Below are 16,471 nucleotides of genomic sequence, written 5' to 3' on the forward strand. Positions count from 1 at the left end.
ATGAGGTCCAGAAATAGAGTTCCCGGAAGATCCCTGGTCCCTAGAGATTGACTAGGACACCAAAAGAAGGGACCGTCCTTTGTAGACTCATAACACCCGGTCCCTATAGAGAGACCAGAAAGGGTCGACCAGGAAGCCAGATGGGCTGAAACCATTCCAGAAGCAGATAGGACAAAAAAATTCCAGGAACACAACAGTGAGATCAGTGTATGCCCGATCTCCACATGAGGTGGAGACCAGAAAATACAGGAAAAAAAGAAAGACGGAATCTTCCCTGGAGAGGTCTGGTGCAGAGAACAAAGAACAGCTGCAGACCGGAAAAAAAAACCCTGACCCAGGGGCTCGCCATGAGCACCTGGAAGGCGACAGTAGCCGCACTGGTGCAATCCAGAAGACCTGAACGCCCTCTATCTCAGGAGGACCTGGACCCCGAAGGAAAAAAGGAGTGGAAAGGCCCTGAAAAGGGGAAATCCCGTATACCGGAGAGACCGACCTGGAAACTGGAGATGTCTGAGCCATCTGGAAGACGGACTCGTAATGGAAGACTCACCCCTGAACCGACATCCGCGAAAACTCCACAGACTACGGAGGAGTTCGGGTCGGATCACTACACATGGCCGGGACCTTAGCCATCACTGGGGCCCAATGAACCGGAAGAGCCGTCTGAAAGAAAGGCATGCCACAGCATCCCAGGACAGAGTCCAAGCCAAGGAGACCAACCGGTGTTGGACCCCCGAGGTCCGAGCGGACCAGAGCACTCCAGAGAAACATCTCCCAAAACGGAAATGGATGGGAAAACAAATGAGAACCCAGCTGGGACTCACAGGCTCTGGGCACAGGAAGGTTACTTCAGAACACTATGGAGTCGGTGCAGTACAAACTGACACAAACAATAGGGAATGAAGAACACAGCCTTTCAAGGAGGTTGCTCCGAGGGAGGAAAAAAGCAATGGTAGAACCCGAAACAACAGACGGTGGCCAGACCAGCTGACACCGGCTATACAAAAGGACACAAACTCCTCCCACCAGAGGAGAACCAAGGCTGTGAGAGCAGCCGCAGATAACCATAAAACCTTAAAAGAGCAAAAATGCAAGACATGAGGAGAGCAATGCCAGATGGTGACGAAGGCAACCGAGTAGGTGTCTGAGCCACCCTGGACCAAAACCCCAGAAAAGTACCTGAAGGCATAGAGAGGGGCTGAACTGACTGATGCCCAAGCAGCCCCAATGCCAGGTGTGCTCAACCATCGCAGGATTGCAGAACAAGACCACAGGAAGGCCTGAGGTACCACACCGAGTAGAAGGAAGGGAGAACTCTACACCTGCAGAGGATCTAGTATACGTAGGGACACAGACATGGTTACCTCACGATAGTAGAGGGGGAACCAAACTGCAGACACAAAGGAAACCGCAGACATGCAAAGTCCGGCAGAATGGAAAACACAGCACCCAATGGTGTGTCACCACCATGTTCCTAGCAGACCAACGTAGTACTCCTAAAAAGGGAAAACAGAGAGTGCAGCTGTAGCCATGAAAAGCCATGGAACCTGCAGGAGACGCCCACGTCCCAGCTCCTAATGGTGCTACACCCCTGGACTGCTGTCGAAGATGCAAGAGATGAGGGATGAATGTGGGGCAGGAAACATGCAGACCCGGAAGGGGTCCCATGAACCCATAGGCACACTGAGTAGAACTTCACATGGAAGGGATCACCAGATTACGGCACGGAAGCGGCAGGAATGGGGGAGATGACCTGGTGGAATCGAAAGCCATGTAGGCACAGTCCGACTATCTGGCATAGAGACCATGGCCACACCGGGTCCCGCATCCAGAACCACACACTAAAAATGGGCTACGAGCCTGAAACCATGAGAGCGGCAGGCATGTGGAGAAGGACATGATAAAATAGGAAACCCCACTAATCAGCATGTGGCGCATTGCAGTGGGCTCACAGAGAAACATGGGGAGACCCCCTCGGGACTACACCGAAGTTACCAGAACTTCCACCACACAGTGGGAAGTGTATGGTATTTGACAGGTGGAGGATTCCTGAGCACACAGGAACACTTCTTTGAAGCCTCCCCCAGACAGTGGGACACAGGAGTGCGGCCAAACTTATGGGCGACCCGGTGGTGTAGGAAGACCATGCAGATGAAGGCTGGCTGACTGTCAGCTGACCCTTGCCTGCAGGAACCCACAGACAGCACGCAGCAGCCCAGAGATGGGAGACCAACAGCGGAAGGAAACTGTGTAGACAATGGTCTGGAGAAATGAGTGCCCCTCAAGGCGCTGGTGATAAGGGGACAGTCAGATAGCAATAACTGGGCCCCTGTATGCCTGTGGAAAGGCAGTGAAACCTAGAAGCCAGAAAAAGGATCCTCGTCACCTGGGAGGCTTGGGAGCAGTGGATTATAACCCTATTCTCAGCACAGGGTCCACAGGAAAAGCCAGGTCACTCCACCGGACATCACGCACTAGCAGAGAGGTACCGGAACTGCAGCCATAGACACTTCAGCCCCTGGCAGCAGAGAAAACCATGCAGACCACTGTCTGGCTTACTGGTATGAGTCCATGTAGACAACGGTGCACTCCAGCGGACACCTCTCACTAGTAGCGGGGTACCAGAACTTCAGGCGCAGATACTTCAGTTCTTGGAGAAGCAACAGGCAGCAGAGAAAACCATGCAGACCACTGTCTGGCTTACTGGTAAGGGTCCATGTAGAGCACGGTACACTCCGGCGGTCGCCTCACGCTGATGAATGACCCAATGAGAGCAGGTGCAATCTATGGCCACGCAGGGACACTTCCATGGAAACCTCGCACTGGACGTGGAGATCCGGGACGGCAGCCGAGGATGTGGCAGCCTGTGGAGGAGTGAATAATAGATGTACAGTCAAGAACACCTGCGGACATGGCAAACATGTCATGACAGCCGGCAGTAGAGGATAAACAGTCCTGACTGTGACCCTGGTATACTTACAAGGAAACATGAAATCCCTGGCACGACCCGCCACAGCGAGTCACGTATGTCTCCAACAGAGTGAGAAACCTGGCTAAAGCAGGAATGCCAGAGGCATACCTCCATGACTCAATACAGTGTGTCATATCAGGACCCATACAGGGTGATGGAGACAGGAAGGGGGCCCCCGTATTGAAAAATCCATGTACTATATGGTCCCCGGATAGGGGAAGTATCAGATATTAAAATGATAAGAACCTACACTGCAATTGATGTTAGTCAAAAGGCCAGAAGTGATAGATAGCACCGGCTAAGGCTGCAATTTTGTGTTCCCAGAGGTCACAAGGGTGCATGGAATAAAGGAAGGCACAATCTAATTATAGGCCACAAGAGGGCGCCAACCACCACTACATGGCCTTAAAGACTAGAAAAAGAGATTCACTAATATAAGAGGGAAGGGGGGAAGATAGGTAACAACAGCGACATGCCTGCCGGCACCTGTGAGGCTGTGGGAGAGGAGAGAGACGGGTCCAGAAATGAGGAGAAAGGACGGGGGCGGAGCAAAACTCCGAGTCCCCATCCATTTGGTGGGAGAGGGAGAGCAGCAGTGCCCGGCTGGGAAGCGTCCTGCCGGCTAGAAAAGTACGGCCCCAAACCAGGGAGTCAGAGGACGGCTACAGCCTCTGACATCCCTGGTTGAACTAAAGACCCCTGCAGCGCGCCAGACCGAAGAACTTGCTGCGGGGAGGAGGGGGCGGACCTAAGCTCCGTAATGAGAGGTGCAGATTCTGCCCTGTCGGCGCTATGAAGGCAGGGCTGGCAGAGGGACCCTACACTTGAAACCTTGTTCCCGCTCTGAACTCGGAAGAAGGGGGGCGGAGCTACCTGCCACAATTATGGATCGTGCCGGCCACACAGCGCCGGAAGAGCCGTGACTGTGGCTCAATAAGTACAGGGAGCTGCGGCTGCTCTGAAACCCCACAGACAGGAGAGACTTAAAGTGAGAGCCCAGACCCCATTAAAGAACAGGCCAATGATCTCCATTAAACTGCCCTAAAAGACACACGGGAACCAATTAACTCCTTAATTTCCGTGTCGGGGGGGGGGGGGGGGGGGGCCGGGGGCCCAACATACTCACCCGTGGACTCCACCTTCGTATACTCACCTGTCTTCTTATACTCACCTAAGATGTCTTCAGCCAGCTTTTAAGTCACCTGCATCACGTCATGCTGCTATAGCCCAAGACAAACAGAGAAAATAGGGGGACCTGGACCCAAGGTGCAACCCCAGGCGCTGGCCGTTGGCGTGAAGGGGTTAACAGTGCATTGCTCGATGTCCCGTGCCCCTTAGCCGCATATGGGGGAACAGGAAGCGCCATGCTCCTGAACCCCCACCTGAAAACAGGAAATAAAAAGGAGTAAAGAACCTAACTAAACAGTCCTTACTAGAAAATAATAAAAGACAAGGTCTGGGGAGCACCCCGACCTGTGTCTGCCTCCTAGCTAACACTAGCTAAAACTGATTACCTCACTACAGGTGGGCGGGTATATCCTGCCAGGGAGGAGCCGACTTTTTTTTCTTCCTAGTGTCAGCACCTCCTAGTGGCAAGAACATATACCCATCTGTAAGGTGTCCCCCAATGAAGAGCGACCGAGAAATCTGCATGAATTTATAGCCAATACACTTCAATGGGATTCTGTTGTCTTATTAACACAGCAGAATTTCTGCTGCAGGAATTCCATTGAAGTGTATAGGCAATTAACTTCTGCAGAATTTTCATGCAGAATTCCGTGCAGCAATTCTGCTGTGGAAACATAGTCTTATCCTCTGACATCATCTATCAGAGGAGGCTCAGGAGGTCCCCCATACATATAGGCTTACAATGAGACGCAGCAGCAAGCCAGGCCCCTACCCAATACCTAGGTCACATGGTCTATGTCTCAAGAGAGTGGAGACTGATAAATGAGGGGGCAGCTTGAGGATGGAGAGGACTTCACACTGCTGGTTTTACACTACTTCCTGCAGGTCATTGACTATGGGAACTGGGTAAAAGACACTTTGTGCTTTAATGTTAAAATATTACCCAGGACAAGAGGGGACTAAATAAATAAAATATGGTATTTGCTATCCTGGATCTGCCATCAGATGTGTATGAGTATTGTGGATTTCAACATGCTAGATCTTTTGTTCCCACAAGAGATAAGCTGTTGCCAATGGCTTAATCACTCTCTTCCATAAATGAAATAAAGAAGCATTTTCAGCCAATCTGACCATGCATGTTTATAAGGTGGCTAAGAGAAATGGTGTAAGGCTGACCAAGATTTAACAAATAGCATTGTCCAAACTCAATCTCCAGTGGATGCCAGACATAAACCCGGATTGGATATATTCTGAAGCAATGAGTAAAGAGACAATGCTGCTTTGAAACACAATGAGAAAGATTTATCTAGACTTTTACAAAGCAAAAGTGAAGACATAGTAAGCCACAGCAGCCAAAATGATTCTAGAACTAAGGGGGAAATTTATTATTGTGTTTCTGCCTTTTTTTGGTGGCAAAAAGGCGCATCTTTAGGCTCAGTGTGTTGTTGTGCCTTTTTTTGTGTGCCTTTTGGATATATGTCCTTTTTTGCAAAGTGACAAATCCAGCAATGCGCTATTTCTGCCGCTGTGTATGTTATTTATTATGTGCGCCTTTTTGGAAAAGGGGGCATTAAAAAACGGATTTACTTTAATAGCGCTGCAAATTCATACCACGTTAACGCAACCTTTTCACTGTGGCTGGAGCCAGAGAAATCAGATCTAAAAGTAAAAATGCGTAATATGCATTAAGACCATGCTCCTCTATAGTGAATTTGGCACAAGTTAGCCGGAAAAAAAAAGCCCCAAAAGTTCTGCCAGGGAAAATGGTATCCTACAGCCAACATTGATAAATGTCCCCCCAAGTCTTCCAGGTCCATTTCAAAATAATTGAATTTACTATGGGAAATTATTGTCCCTTTTTTTTTTGTAAAGGTTTTTTTAAGGGTTTTTTTCCATCCATTTAGATAAAACTGTTTTCTTATCATGTAATTAACATCTACTAGAATCTAAATAAACCCTTCTATGAAAATGTCCTAAAACATCAATAAAAGTTAGCAAGGACTGTGATGGCAACAAATAAAATCAGATTTTTCTTCAAGAATCCATAAACTATGGTAGTCACTTTATTTAGAAGGATTCCTACATTATACCACCAAGAATGTTTCTTTTTTCCCCATTTATTTTTAGTAGTTTATTTGTTTGTACCTGATAGAACCCATCTTCTAACTGCATCCAGGCTGTGAATAGCTATTGTTTGCTGTGCGCTTGGGTTTCGGATAGTGTGCCCTTCATCCAACACCACTCTCAGCCATTTTATCTTATGCAATGGGCTGTTAGGCTGCAAGAAGAAATGTAAATATGAAAATGTTCCCCAAAATTTAGTTAAATCCATAAGAGCTCCTACTTGGCTTCTCGGTCATTCCCTCCCACAGTCTTTTTGACTCCCAGGTCATACAATGCCATTTGCATTTTACCATAACCCCAACTGACTGGAAATGATAGGTCCAGTAACACAGCAGAATAGCCAACATTCCTTGAGCATCATATGCTCCATCTGAACCATTAGGCGTTAGTACCGCTCAAACATGCGTTTCCATTGACATCAATGCATATCTGAGTGGATTCCACTGAAAGAATGAACAGGTCCATTCTTTCAGAGTCGAGAATTTCAATTTCTGTGGAAATAGGGAGTCTACTGCACCTGAATTTCTGACCTGAGGTGTGAATGGGCCCTTACTCTGAAAGAAACCTATTGAGGTATCCTGTCCTAAATCACCCATTAAACAACTCCCCTAAAATTGAGGAGAGGTAAAGACTATCATCACTTGCCATAGGCCGATGACTGTCTTTAACTTACATTGTGTAAAGGTAAATTTCGCATATAAGTTAATACTGCTAAAACCAGTCATCTTCTAATTAAATGACAAAGTATGGAAATGCGCATGATATGTTAACTTTAGTTTATAAAATGTAAGATATGGATTATTGTTACTTGCAATCCTCCCATTTTCCTAGATGCCTTTCAAGATTATACCTACCCCATAATCATAGGCAACAGTACTATAGCTGGTGAGCACAACATCTTGCTGAGAAAGGGTTTTTTGATCTCTGCTTCGCTCAGGTCCATAATATACATAGATATTTAAGTCCACTTCAGCTTGGACATGCTGCTCAAACTGATCCTGAAAAGTAAGAAGTATTTATTAAAATTGTTTACTTTGATATTATGGCATATGTTGTTATTAAAACCATTCTTTAATAAAAAAAATGTATTTATTTTTTTTATCTCAGGCTCTCCCTTAGAGATGCATGGAGGAGGAGTGTCAACCCGTGCTCCGCGCACGAGCATCGCTGTAGTGCCGTACAGATCACAGAGGATGCCAGCAGTTGGACCTCTTATCCCTCATTAGACACTTATCCCTCATCCTTTAGATACTTTCACACTTAAACAGCCATAATTTTTGATGATTTTTTTAAGCCAACCTAGTGTGAAGCTTAATCTGGGGCTTTTATCGAGGACACCATTTTAAGGTACATATACATTGACTGATTTAGGGTAGGGCCATACGTAACGGATCCGCAGCGTATTTTATAATGCCCCTGGTCTGCTCATAGCGACAATCTGCCGCTACGAGCAGACACACAGGGGCCTGCGAGTCGCAGAGTGCACTCGCAGTGTACTCAGACATCACGGAGCAGCCGCAATGTCTGAGTACACTGCGCATGCGCTTCAAGAAGGCCAGGGGGCAGGGCGGGGGATGGAAAAAGCTGGAGACACACTATGGGTTGGGTCACCGGCAGATCCGCAGCATAAAATATGCAGCGGATCCGTTACGTGTGACCCTACCCTAAAAAAAAAATAATAAAAAAAAAAACATAACTGCAGATTTATTTATTTTTTAACAGGTGGTAAAAAATCATGTTAACATAGCAACAGACATGTTTCCAGCAGTTTGTTACTTATTCCAGTACATAGTGCAGTTTAAGAAAATGCTTTGAAGTACTCGGCGTGCACCCGACACTGCTAGAGAAGAGTCGCAGATATTCATGAGGTCTTAACCCCCGCCCACCCGCTGATGATTGACAGCTTTCTCCCTTTGCATTGTTTAAGTATCTAAGAAGTAATATAAAGCAGACTTTTCTGTGACAACCCTCAAATAGTATACTGAAAAACATGGCATATTAAGGAAATTGGTTGTGCATAGGGGACTAAAGAATTTATCTGAAATAAGAGTGACACCGTAAGTGGGGGCAATTTTGCACACCAAAAGGCTTTTTCAAAGTACCACCTTAAGGGTATGGTCCCACGTAGTGCTAACGCAGCGTATTTCATGCTGGGCAAAATATGCTGCACAGCGGGAAATACGCTACTGATTCTGCAATGGGCATAGACACAGGGCTACCCGATGGGAGCCCTGTGTATTTAGTGATGTTTGGGGGCAGGACTGCGCATCACAGTAATGCCACGCTCCCAAACCTCACTGAATACACAGGGCTGCCGTTGGATAAGCATTTTGCGCAGCATGAAATACGCTGCGTTAGCGCTACATGGGACTGTAACCTAAAAGGTCACTAACTTTTCAGGCTCCTTTCCTCCTTCTCCCCTCCCTCATTCACAGTCCAAAAAGTAGTCAAGTTCATCTGGAGACAGAGGAGTTCATTGAAAGATTAGGTTACAGCTGGCCAGAGAAGTCTATGGGGCGAAAATAGGCTGAAGGCAGAGAGTGAGGATTTTGAGTTATATTTCCACCAATGCTGGATTTACAGCTTACACTGCTTAGTACTGTTCTATAATGCACCATATAATGCTGCTACTTCTGAGGGTATGCTATAGAGATATAGGCAAGCAGGATCTCCTTAACTCTGAAAGACATCATAACAGCTAGTTTTCACCACTAGCTCAGGGACAACTGAAAATTAAAGATGGCGCCTGCAGGGGCGAAAAATGGTAAAAAGTTTACTATACAAGTTATTTAATGGCCAGAAATATCTCTACTTCTCAAGCACACACATGGCATCTTATACTAAAAACTCTGTTAAAAAGGATGGTGACAATTTAAAAGTAAATTTTTTAGGTGTGTTTTAACTAGTATCATGGGATGTGACAGTTAAAATATAGTGTTGTAGACTGGGCTATTAACACTAAAGGTAAACAGAACCCTGCAATTTGTGTAGATTTCCACATCAAACATACATTACACATATCTGGTACAGATCTACACATTACATTTGAATTTCTAAAAACAGACTAACTTCTAAAATATACAATAAAAAATTGTCTACATACAATCCAATTACTCATCACCGATAGTGGGCAAATGATCAATGTTGGTCTAGGAAGATTTTTGCCACACTTGGAATGATCCTGCACTGTAGTTTCTGGGGGAAAAAAAAAATGTAATTATTATATATACACATACATACACACACACACACACACACACACACACACACACACAATGTACTACAGACACTTCAAAACTTAAGACAGCTCTAAAAAAAAAAATGTATATAAAAAAATGTACAAATATATAAACCATTACATGTCCAATACTACAATTATAATTTTTTTTGTAGAATCTATGTACAATACCAAGTGCAATATATTGTAATTAGTAATTGTGCTATGTAATGTGTTACATATTGCCTTGCTGAGAACCCCTGAAACTACTCGTTGTTTTTCTTGCTATTAGCAAAGACATCTAGTAGTCTACATTTTAGCTGGTCATGCATATGCAGTAGTTACAATTCTGATTCAATACAAAGTTTACTGCCATCCACAAAAGCAACCGGCACAAGCACAGAGGTACTTGCACTTGGAATGTTAATTGATTTGTTTGTTCGAAGCCTATAGCAATCATGTATAGATATGCCCTCAAACCAAAGAGGGTGCTTCCAATATTAGCACATTATATATTAGCTTAAAACAGTTAAGCTATGTTCACACTGTGTAAAATAGAAGCAGAATACAGTACTCCCCCGAACATATGACATTTAACATATGATATACATTTAATTGATTCAACTTATGATAGCCTCTGACAGGATCAGCATCCACAAGTGATGCTTCTCAGAGGCAGAAGTCAGCAGTGAGCACCTCTAACCATTTATGCCGTTGACTACTGTATGCCAGGTGCCCAAACTGAAACAGCAATATGGTGGAGCTGATGAGCACAACTGCTTGATAGAGCCTCTGCCCTCCGTGTATGGTGTATTAACCTGTTACAACAGGCGCTTGGCAGAGCTGCCCACCATAGCTGCCGTCAGGCTGCTTAACAGAGTTGCTGGCTGGATTGCTCGCTTACTACAGTAGCTGCCCAGCAGCAGCTGTAGTAGGCAGTTCTGCATGTTGTAATAAGTGATGGTAGTCAGCAAAGACTCTGTAATAACGTACTGAACAGCTGGAAAATCAAGCTATTCACTACTGTGAACTACAGCTGTTTTACACTGATCATTGTAAATGCTGATTGGCTGAGGAGTCAGGAGCCATAAATGAGTAGCAAAAGAATAATAAAGAACAAAAGGGAAGAATAAATGATAAATTCTTAAATTGTAAGACTTTATCTCCAATGCACAGCATGTGGGGGTTTGCCCTGTGTGAATGGAGCGGTAGTACGCCTACATAAGCACAGCTCTATTCACTGTCCCATCTCCTTCAGTGCCATTAGCGGGTAAACTGAGCAGTGGCCACGCAGACATGCTACCATTTCTTTCACACAAAGCAAGAGGACAGCGGTCTAAGAGTGATCCATGAATAGAGTGGTAGTAAGTCTTAGTAACCAAACCTTCATTTTTCACATTTTCTTATTTCGAGTTGACATTTCAAGTTCTTCTGAACCATTTACCGGTTTCAACATACAATGGTTGTCCCAGAACCAATGTATTTCAAGTCAGAAATGTACTTGAAATATGTGCACTTTTCGTGTGTATTTTAGAGGCCTTTCTTTTATTTTGCAAAAAGTTTCTTGAAGTTTATTTGAAGCACATTTCATATGCAGTTAAATTCCACTGCACTGTGTAAACATTGCCTAAGCCAGTGTGGAGGAAGATCCCACTTTGCAAGAAGTAGCTAAAAACAAACCAGTAGTGGCTAACCTTAAAACCACCACTATAAAAAGTATCCTGGTACGAAGTACCTACAAGTCCATGGGACAGCAGCAAAAGAAAACTTGGCTAAATTATGCATGTCTGAAGAGAACTTTAAATGCAACAGATTCTATTTTTGTAAATATATTTTACCAGGGAAAAACAGAAAGGAGGCAATGATGTCTATGTAAAAGATTTAATTACCTGCAGAACAGATCACATTGCATATTGCATAAAGTGTCCTTGCCAAATGTACTACATAGGCTCTACGACGAGACCACTCTTTGTAAGCTTCAGAGAACATTTCAGATTGACTCGCTTAAAGACCGGAGTCCTGAGATTGTCCATGCATGTAAAAGAGCACCATAATGGAAATCCAGCTGTGCTCCTTTACATGCATGGACAATCTCAGGACTCCGGCACCTAAGCGAGTCAATCTGAAGCGTACAAATGAGTGGTCTTGTCATAGAGCTGATGTAGTACATTTGGCAAGGACACTTTATGCAATGTGATCTGTTCTGCAGGTAATGAGATCTTTTACATAGACATCATTGCCTCCTATCTGATAGTTTTTCCCTGGTGAAAAATATTTACAAAAAGAGAATCTGTTGCATTTAAAAAGTGCTCTTCAGACATGCATCATTTAGCCAAGTTCTCTTTTGCTGCTGTCCCATGGACTTGTACGTACTTTGTACCAGGAAACTTTTTATAGTGGTGGTTTTACAGTTAGCCACTACTGCTTTGTTTTTAGCTACTTCTTGCAAAGTGGGATCTTCCTCCACTATGTGCCTATAGTGTGGCTTTAATGAAAGAAAGGAGTTCAATGCGTTCTGTTAATATTTACCTGCTAAAGCACAACCCTTGTTTTTAGTAATTGTTTTTATGCTTGCTCTTTTTTCTCTTTTCTTTTTTTCCCAACAGGTACCCAAGAAAGAAGTTACAGTAGCATAAGTGTTTTCGCTGTACTCCTATTATTGTCTCTGTTACAGTGCTAGAATGGCAGCTGTCTTAGTAGGTTTGCGTTCAGCAACAGACAGCTGAGGGTTAATCCTCTGCATCCCGATACGTTGCTCCTAGTGTCAATCGTCATTGAGGTAGTAGCTTACACAACCAATTAAGAGGTTATTACCTGACCGTGTGCACAGGTCTGTAAGGAGTGACCAAGCGGTTTACCCACAAAACAGCGCCATCGCTGCACGAGTTCATGAGAGTTCGTTTTTTCCTGCTCTGCTTTCCTGCTCCACTGTACTAATGTGATTTATGAAATAAACTACACTTCGTTTGGCAACTAAAGGGTGAGTGCTGTGCTGCAATGTGTTTTCTTTCAACACATTGGAAAAAAAAAATATGTAATGACTGTTTTACTTTTTTCTTGGCCTTTTAAAATACAAACCTATTACTTTTTTCTTAGATTTTTTCTTCACTCCGGAAGATGCACCAGACAGAGCCATAGCAAACTGATCATCATCGACCAAACTGCAAGCCGGAGAAGCTAAATAACACAAAACCGTAAGTGTAACCTTCCTTCAAATAATAAGTCATTTATTTTTAGATTCTATGTTGTACTCACATTTTGTTTTGCGTGGAAGCCACTCTTCTTCAGAATCACTGAAACCACACTTTGCTTTTCTGGGTTTACGTCTTGAGAAACATAAATACACTACAGTTGATGGGACACAAGACACAGCCAAGAGAGACTGACTTGCTGTAACTATTTGACAAGATATCTATCCACAAGGTATGGGATAACTAGCTGTTTGGTCACCACTCCTCCACAGTCTAGAGGACTTCAGAACACAGCTTCAGCACTATGTTGGAAAGTCTAATGTTAGTAAGTCTCAATGAGAGTGAAAGGAGCTGCGGCCGAACATGCATGTCAGATATCCATATGCTTAGAGGACAATTCTTGTTATCCACAGCGATCCCAGCAATCAGACCCCAAATATCAGCTAGTTATCCCTTATCCTGTGAGGAAAAGCTTATTCTTAGAATAACCCCTTTAATATGCACTTTTTCCATGGTTCAACAAAAATTAAATCGGTATCTCAAATGAAATAACATTTTCTAATCTACAATTCCATCTATCTTTAGCTTTTGATGCATCTTATCTATTGCTTTAGATAAGATGTATGAAAAGCTAAAGATATTAGATTTTCACTGCTAAAGTTTTCCTAATTTTATAACTTTGTTGCAGATTTGTCTAAAAGGTGTATGACTAAGTTGTTTTCCCCCTCAATGATATACTGGGCTGTACAAATAAGCGACTTGTTTAGTATTGGATTTTATTTGAATGAATGAAAAAGTTAGATAGATAATCAGTAATACATACCTTTCAGAACTTGTACCTTTAGCTTCTTGGCTGTTACCAATCTCATTTGTTTCTTTAGTTTCCCAACCCAAAAAAAGAAAAACAAATTATTTTTTTTCTTTAAATAACTAACTAACTAGGTTTAGAATTATTTATGTACTATTAAACACATATAACATAATCTCTGTGGTTAACACATCTCCACGTTGTTACAATAGATGTCCAGTCACAAGCTCAAACATGACCTATAGCTTCTACCTACCTGCCATTTATTTTCCCACAATGGTTGTTGCTTTTTAGATGAACTAGGGTGAGAGCGGTGATCTGTATCTATAGCTTTGTTACAGGACCTACAGGGAGTCTGAGATAGTCTAAAGTGCACCTCCTCTCCTCTCCCTCCCCTGCACAGCTCCTCAGATTGGCTGCAGTGCATACACACAGGGGGAGATTTATAAAAACCTGTGCAGAGAAAAAGTGTTGAAGTTGTCCATAACTACTAATCATATTGCTTTTATTTTTTTAGAGGCAATTTTTTTTCACAAATTAAAGAAGCAATCCAATTGGTTGCTATGAGTAATTGCACCATTTTCCTCTGCACAGGTTTTTAAAAATCTCCCCCATAGACATAAACACAGACACCTATGTACAAAACTTAGTGAACCCTAGGAATGTGGTAATTTTTTTATAAACAAATGGAGAATGTGTTTCGGTATGATTCACACACCTTTATCAAGTCCTTAAAAGGGGGTATACCAATGACCCCAAAATCTTCATATAATGCTGGGGCTGTAAAGAAAGGAAAATAAGCTACATTTACATAACCCTGGGTGCTCTGCAGATCCTGTTTAGCTTCTTCTTGTCTCCCGATTTGTCTCTTCTGTCTGCTTTGGAGACAAGAAATTGAAGCAGGACCTGCCAACTCAGCCAATCACTGGTCATGGTGGTGTCCACTCCTGGCCAGTGATTGGCTTAGCGGGCAGGTCCTACTCAGATCTCTCGTCTTGGAAGCAGGCATAAGAGACGAGCATTGGGGGACAAAACAACAAATGTACTCAGGCACATGGGATGGTCAACAGAATTACAACACAGAACCCCAGGGGGTTCACCAATTCCTTCTCATCATGTATCTATAAAAATTATTTACTTTATTGAATTCAATTAAAACGTATGATGTGAGTGCAAAAGGTTTAAAACTACAGTCTCTGTTGTCTCGTTTCGCTATTTATAAATTACTTGACATCAAAAATGATGCATGGTAGCTAGTGATGAGCGAACTTCCAGTAATTCAATTCATCACAAACTTCTCGGCTCAGCAGTTGCCGACTTTAGCCTGCATAAATTAGTTAGGCTTTCAGGTGCTCCGGTGGGCTGGAAAAGGTGGATATAGTCCTAGGAGAGAGTCCACTGGTGGCAGGGCCATTTTATGTACATTCATTGATCAATAGTATCAGCGTATGAGACTAGAAATATCCCCTTTATTTATAGGGTGATAAGATTGGCATACAATGTTAGAGTTTGTGGTTCTTTAATCACTCAGGCGTGATATCCCACTTGTCTGTTGTGCACCACAGGCTGTGGGCCTTGCGTGCCCTTAGTCACCAAACAATAAAGCTTCCTATCTGCTACTTGTGAGGTTAGTTTTAATTCAGAGGTAGACAAAGAGAACTGCTGCTAAATTTAACACTGTCCACTCCCACATGTTTCGCCACTCAAGTGTGACCTCAAGGAGACTAACTGAAAATTGTTGTCAGTTGAGAAAGCCACACTTGAGTGGAATATTTCTAGTCTCATACTCAGATACTATTGATCATTGAATATACATACAATAGCCCTGCCACCAGTTAATGCTACCATGCAGGGTGGTCCCTGGTAGTTTCTGCCTGCCCTCATTGATTGATCTCTCCCTATACCTAAACAGGGAGAAATCTATCAAGGTTGGTGGGGTGAGACTCCTTCCTGACTGCTTCCTACGTCCAACCAGCCTTCATTGATAGAGATTGATCAATCAATGCCAGCAAAAATCCCCAGGGACCACTCAGATTAAAAGGTTCAGACAAGTGATGACAGGCTCCCTTTAATGAAAAGCTCACTAGTATTCCTTTAGAATACTAAATCAAATTTAACCCATTAAGGACTCTGCGTTTTTTCGTTTTTGCATTTTCATTTTTTCCTCATCGCCTTCTAAAAATCATAACGCTTTCAATTTTGCACCTAAAAATCCATATGATGGCTTATTTTTTGCGCCACCAATTCTACTTTGCAGTGACATTAGTCATTTTACCAAAAAATCCACGGCGAAATGGAAAAAAAAATAATTGTGCAACAAAATTGAAGAAAAAATTTCATTTAGTAAATTTTGGGGGCTTCTGTTTCTACGCAGTGCATTTTTTGGTCAAAATTACACCTTATCTTTATTCTGTAGGTCCATATGGTTAAAATGATACCCTACTTATATAGGTTGGATTTTGTCGCACTTCGGAAAAAAATCATAACTACATGCAGGAAAATTTATACGTTTAAAATTGTCATCTTCTGACCCCTGTAACTTTTTTATTTGTTCGCGTATGGGACAGTGTGAGGGCTCATTTTTTGCGGTGTGTTCTGAAGTTTTTATCGGTACCATTTTTATGATATAAAAAGTGACCAAAAATCCGCTATTTTGGACTTTGGAATTTATTTACACAGTTTTTTTTTTTTTTTTTATGGGAAAAGGGGGGTGATTCAAACTTTTATTAGAGAAGGGGTTAAATGACCTTTGTTAACTTTTTTTTTTTCATTTTTTTCACTTTTTTTTGAAGTGCTATAGCTCCCATAGGGAGCTATAGCACTGCACACACTGATCTATGCTGATCACTGCAAAGCCATAGCTTTGCACGGATCAGTCAGCTAGGGGCTTGATTGCTCAAGCCTGTAGCTCAGGCTTTGAGCAATCAATCGACGATCGGACGCTGCGGAGTCAGGTAAGGAGACCTCCGCCTGCGTCCCAGCTGATCAGAACATCGCGATTTTATCGCGATGTCCCCATCAGCCCGACTGAG

At 43.2% G+C, this 16,471-nt stretch overlaps 1 protein-coding gene and 1 pseudogene across 2 annotated transcripts in view; both read right to left on the bottom strand.

The window, feature by feature from the left end:
- Positions 1 to 16,471, bottom strand: part of HLTF (helicase like transcription factor) — an 87,843-nt gene that overhangs the window by 42,329 nt on the left and 29,043 nt on the right. The window contains exons 10-15 of one of the 2 annotated variants that reach the window (XM_056564842.1): positions 13,455 to 13,519; positions 12,696 to 12,766; positions 12,519 to 12,617; positions 9,327 to 9,418; positions 7,078 to 7,221; positions 6,245 to 6,377 (exon numbers count right to left, since the gene is read on the bottom strand). In XM_056564842.1, coding sequence (XP_056420817.1) covers positions 6,245 to 6,377; positions 7,078 to 7,221; positions 9,327 to 9,418; positions 12,519 to 12,617; positions 12,696 to 12,766; positions 13,455 to 13,519 — 604 coding nt within the window. The remainder of the gene's footprint in view (positions 1 to 6,244; positions 6,378 to 7,077; positions 7,222 to 9,326; positions 9,419 to 12,518; positions 12,618 to 12,695; positions 12,767 to 13,454; positions 13,520 to 16,471) is intronic. The other variant, XM_056564843.1, reaches the window with a different exon arrangement.
- Positions 3,096 to 3,257, bottom strand: LOC130363490 (U2 spliceosomal RNA; annotated as a pseudogene).

Source organism: Hyla sarda, chromosome 3 (assembly GCF_029499605.1).
Source record: "Hyla sarda isolate aHylSar1 chromosome 3, aHylSar1.hap1, whole genome shotgun sequence".
In the NCBI taxonomy this organism is placed as follows: Eukaryota; Metazoa; Chordata; class Amphibia; order Anura; family Hylidae; genus Hyla; species Hyla sarda.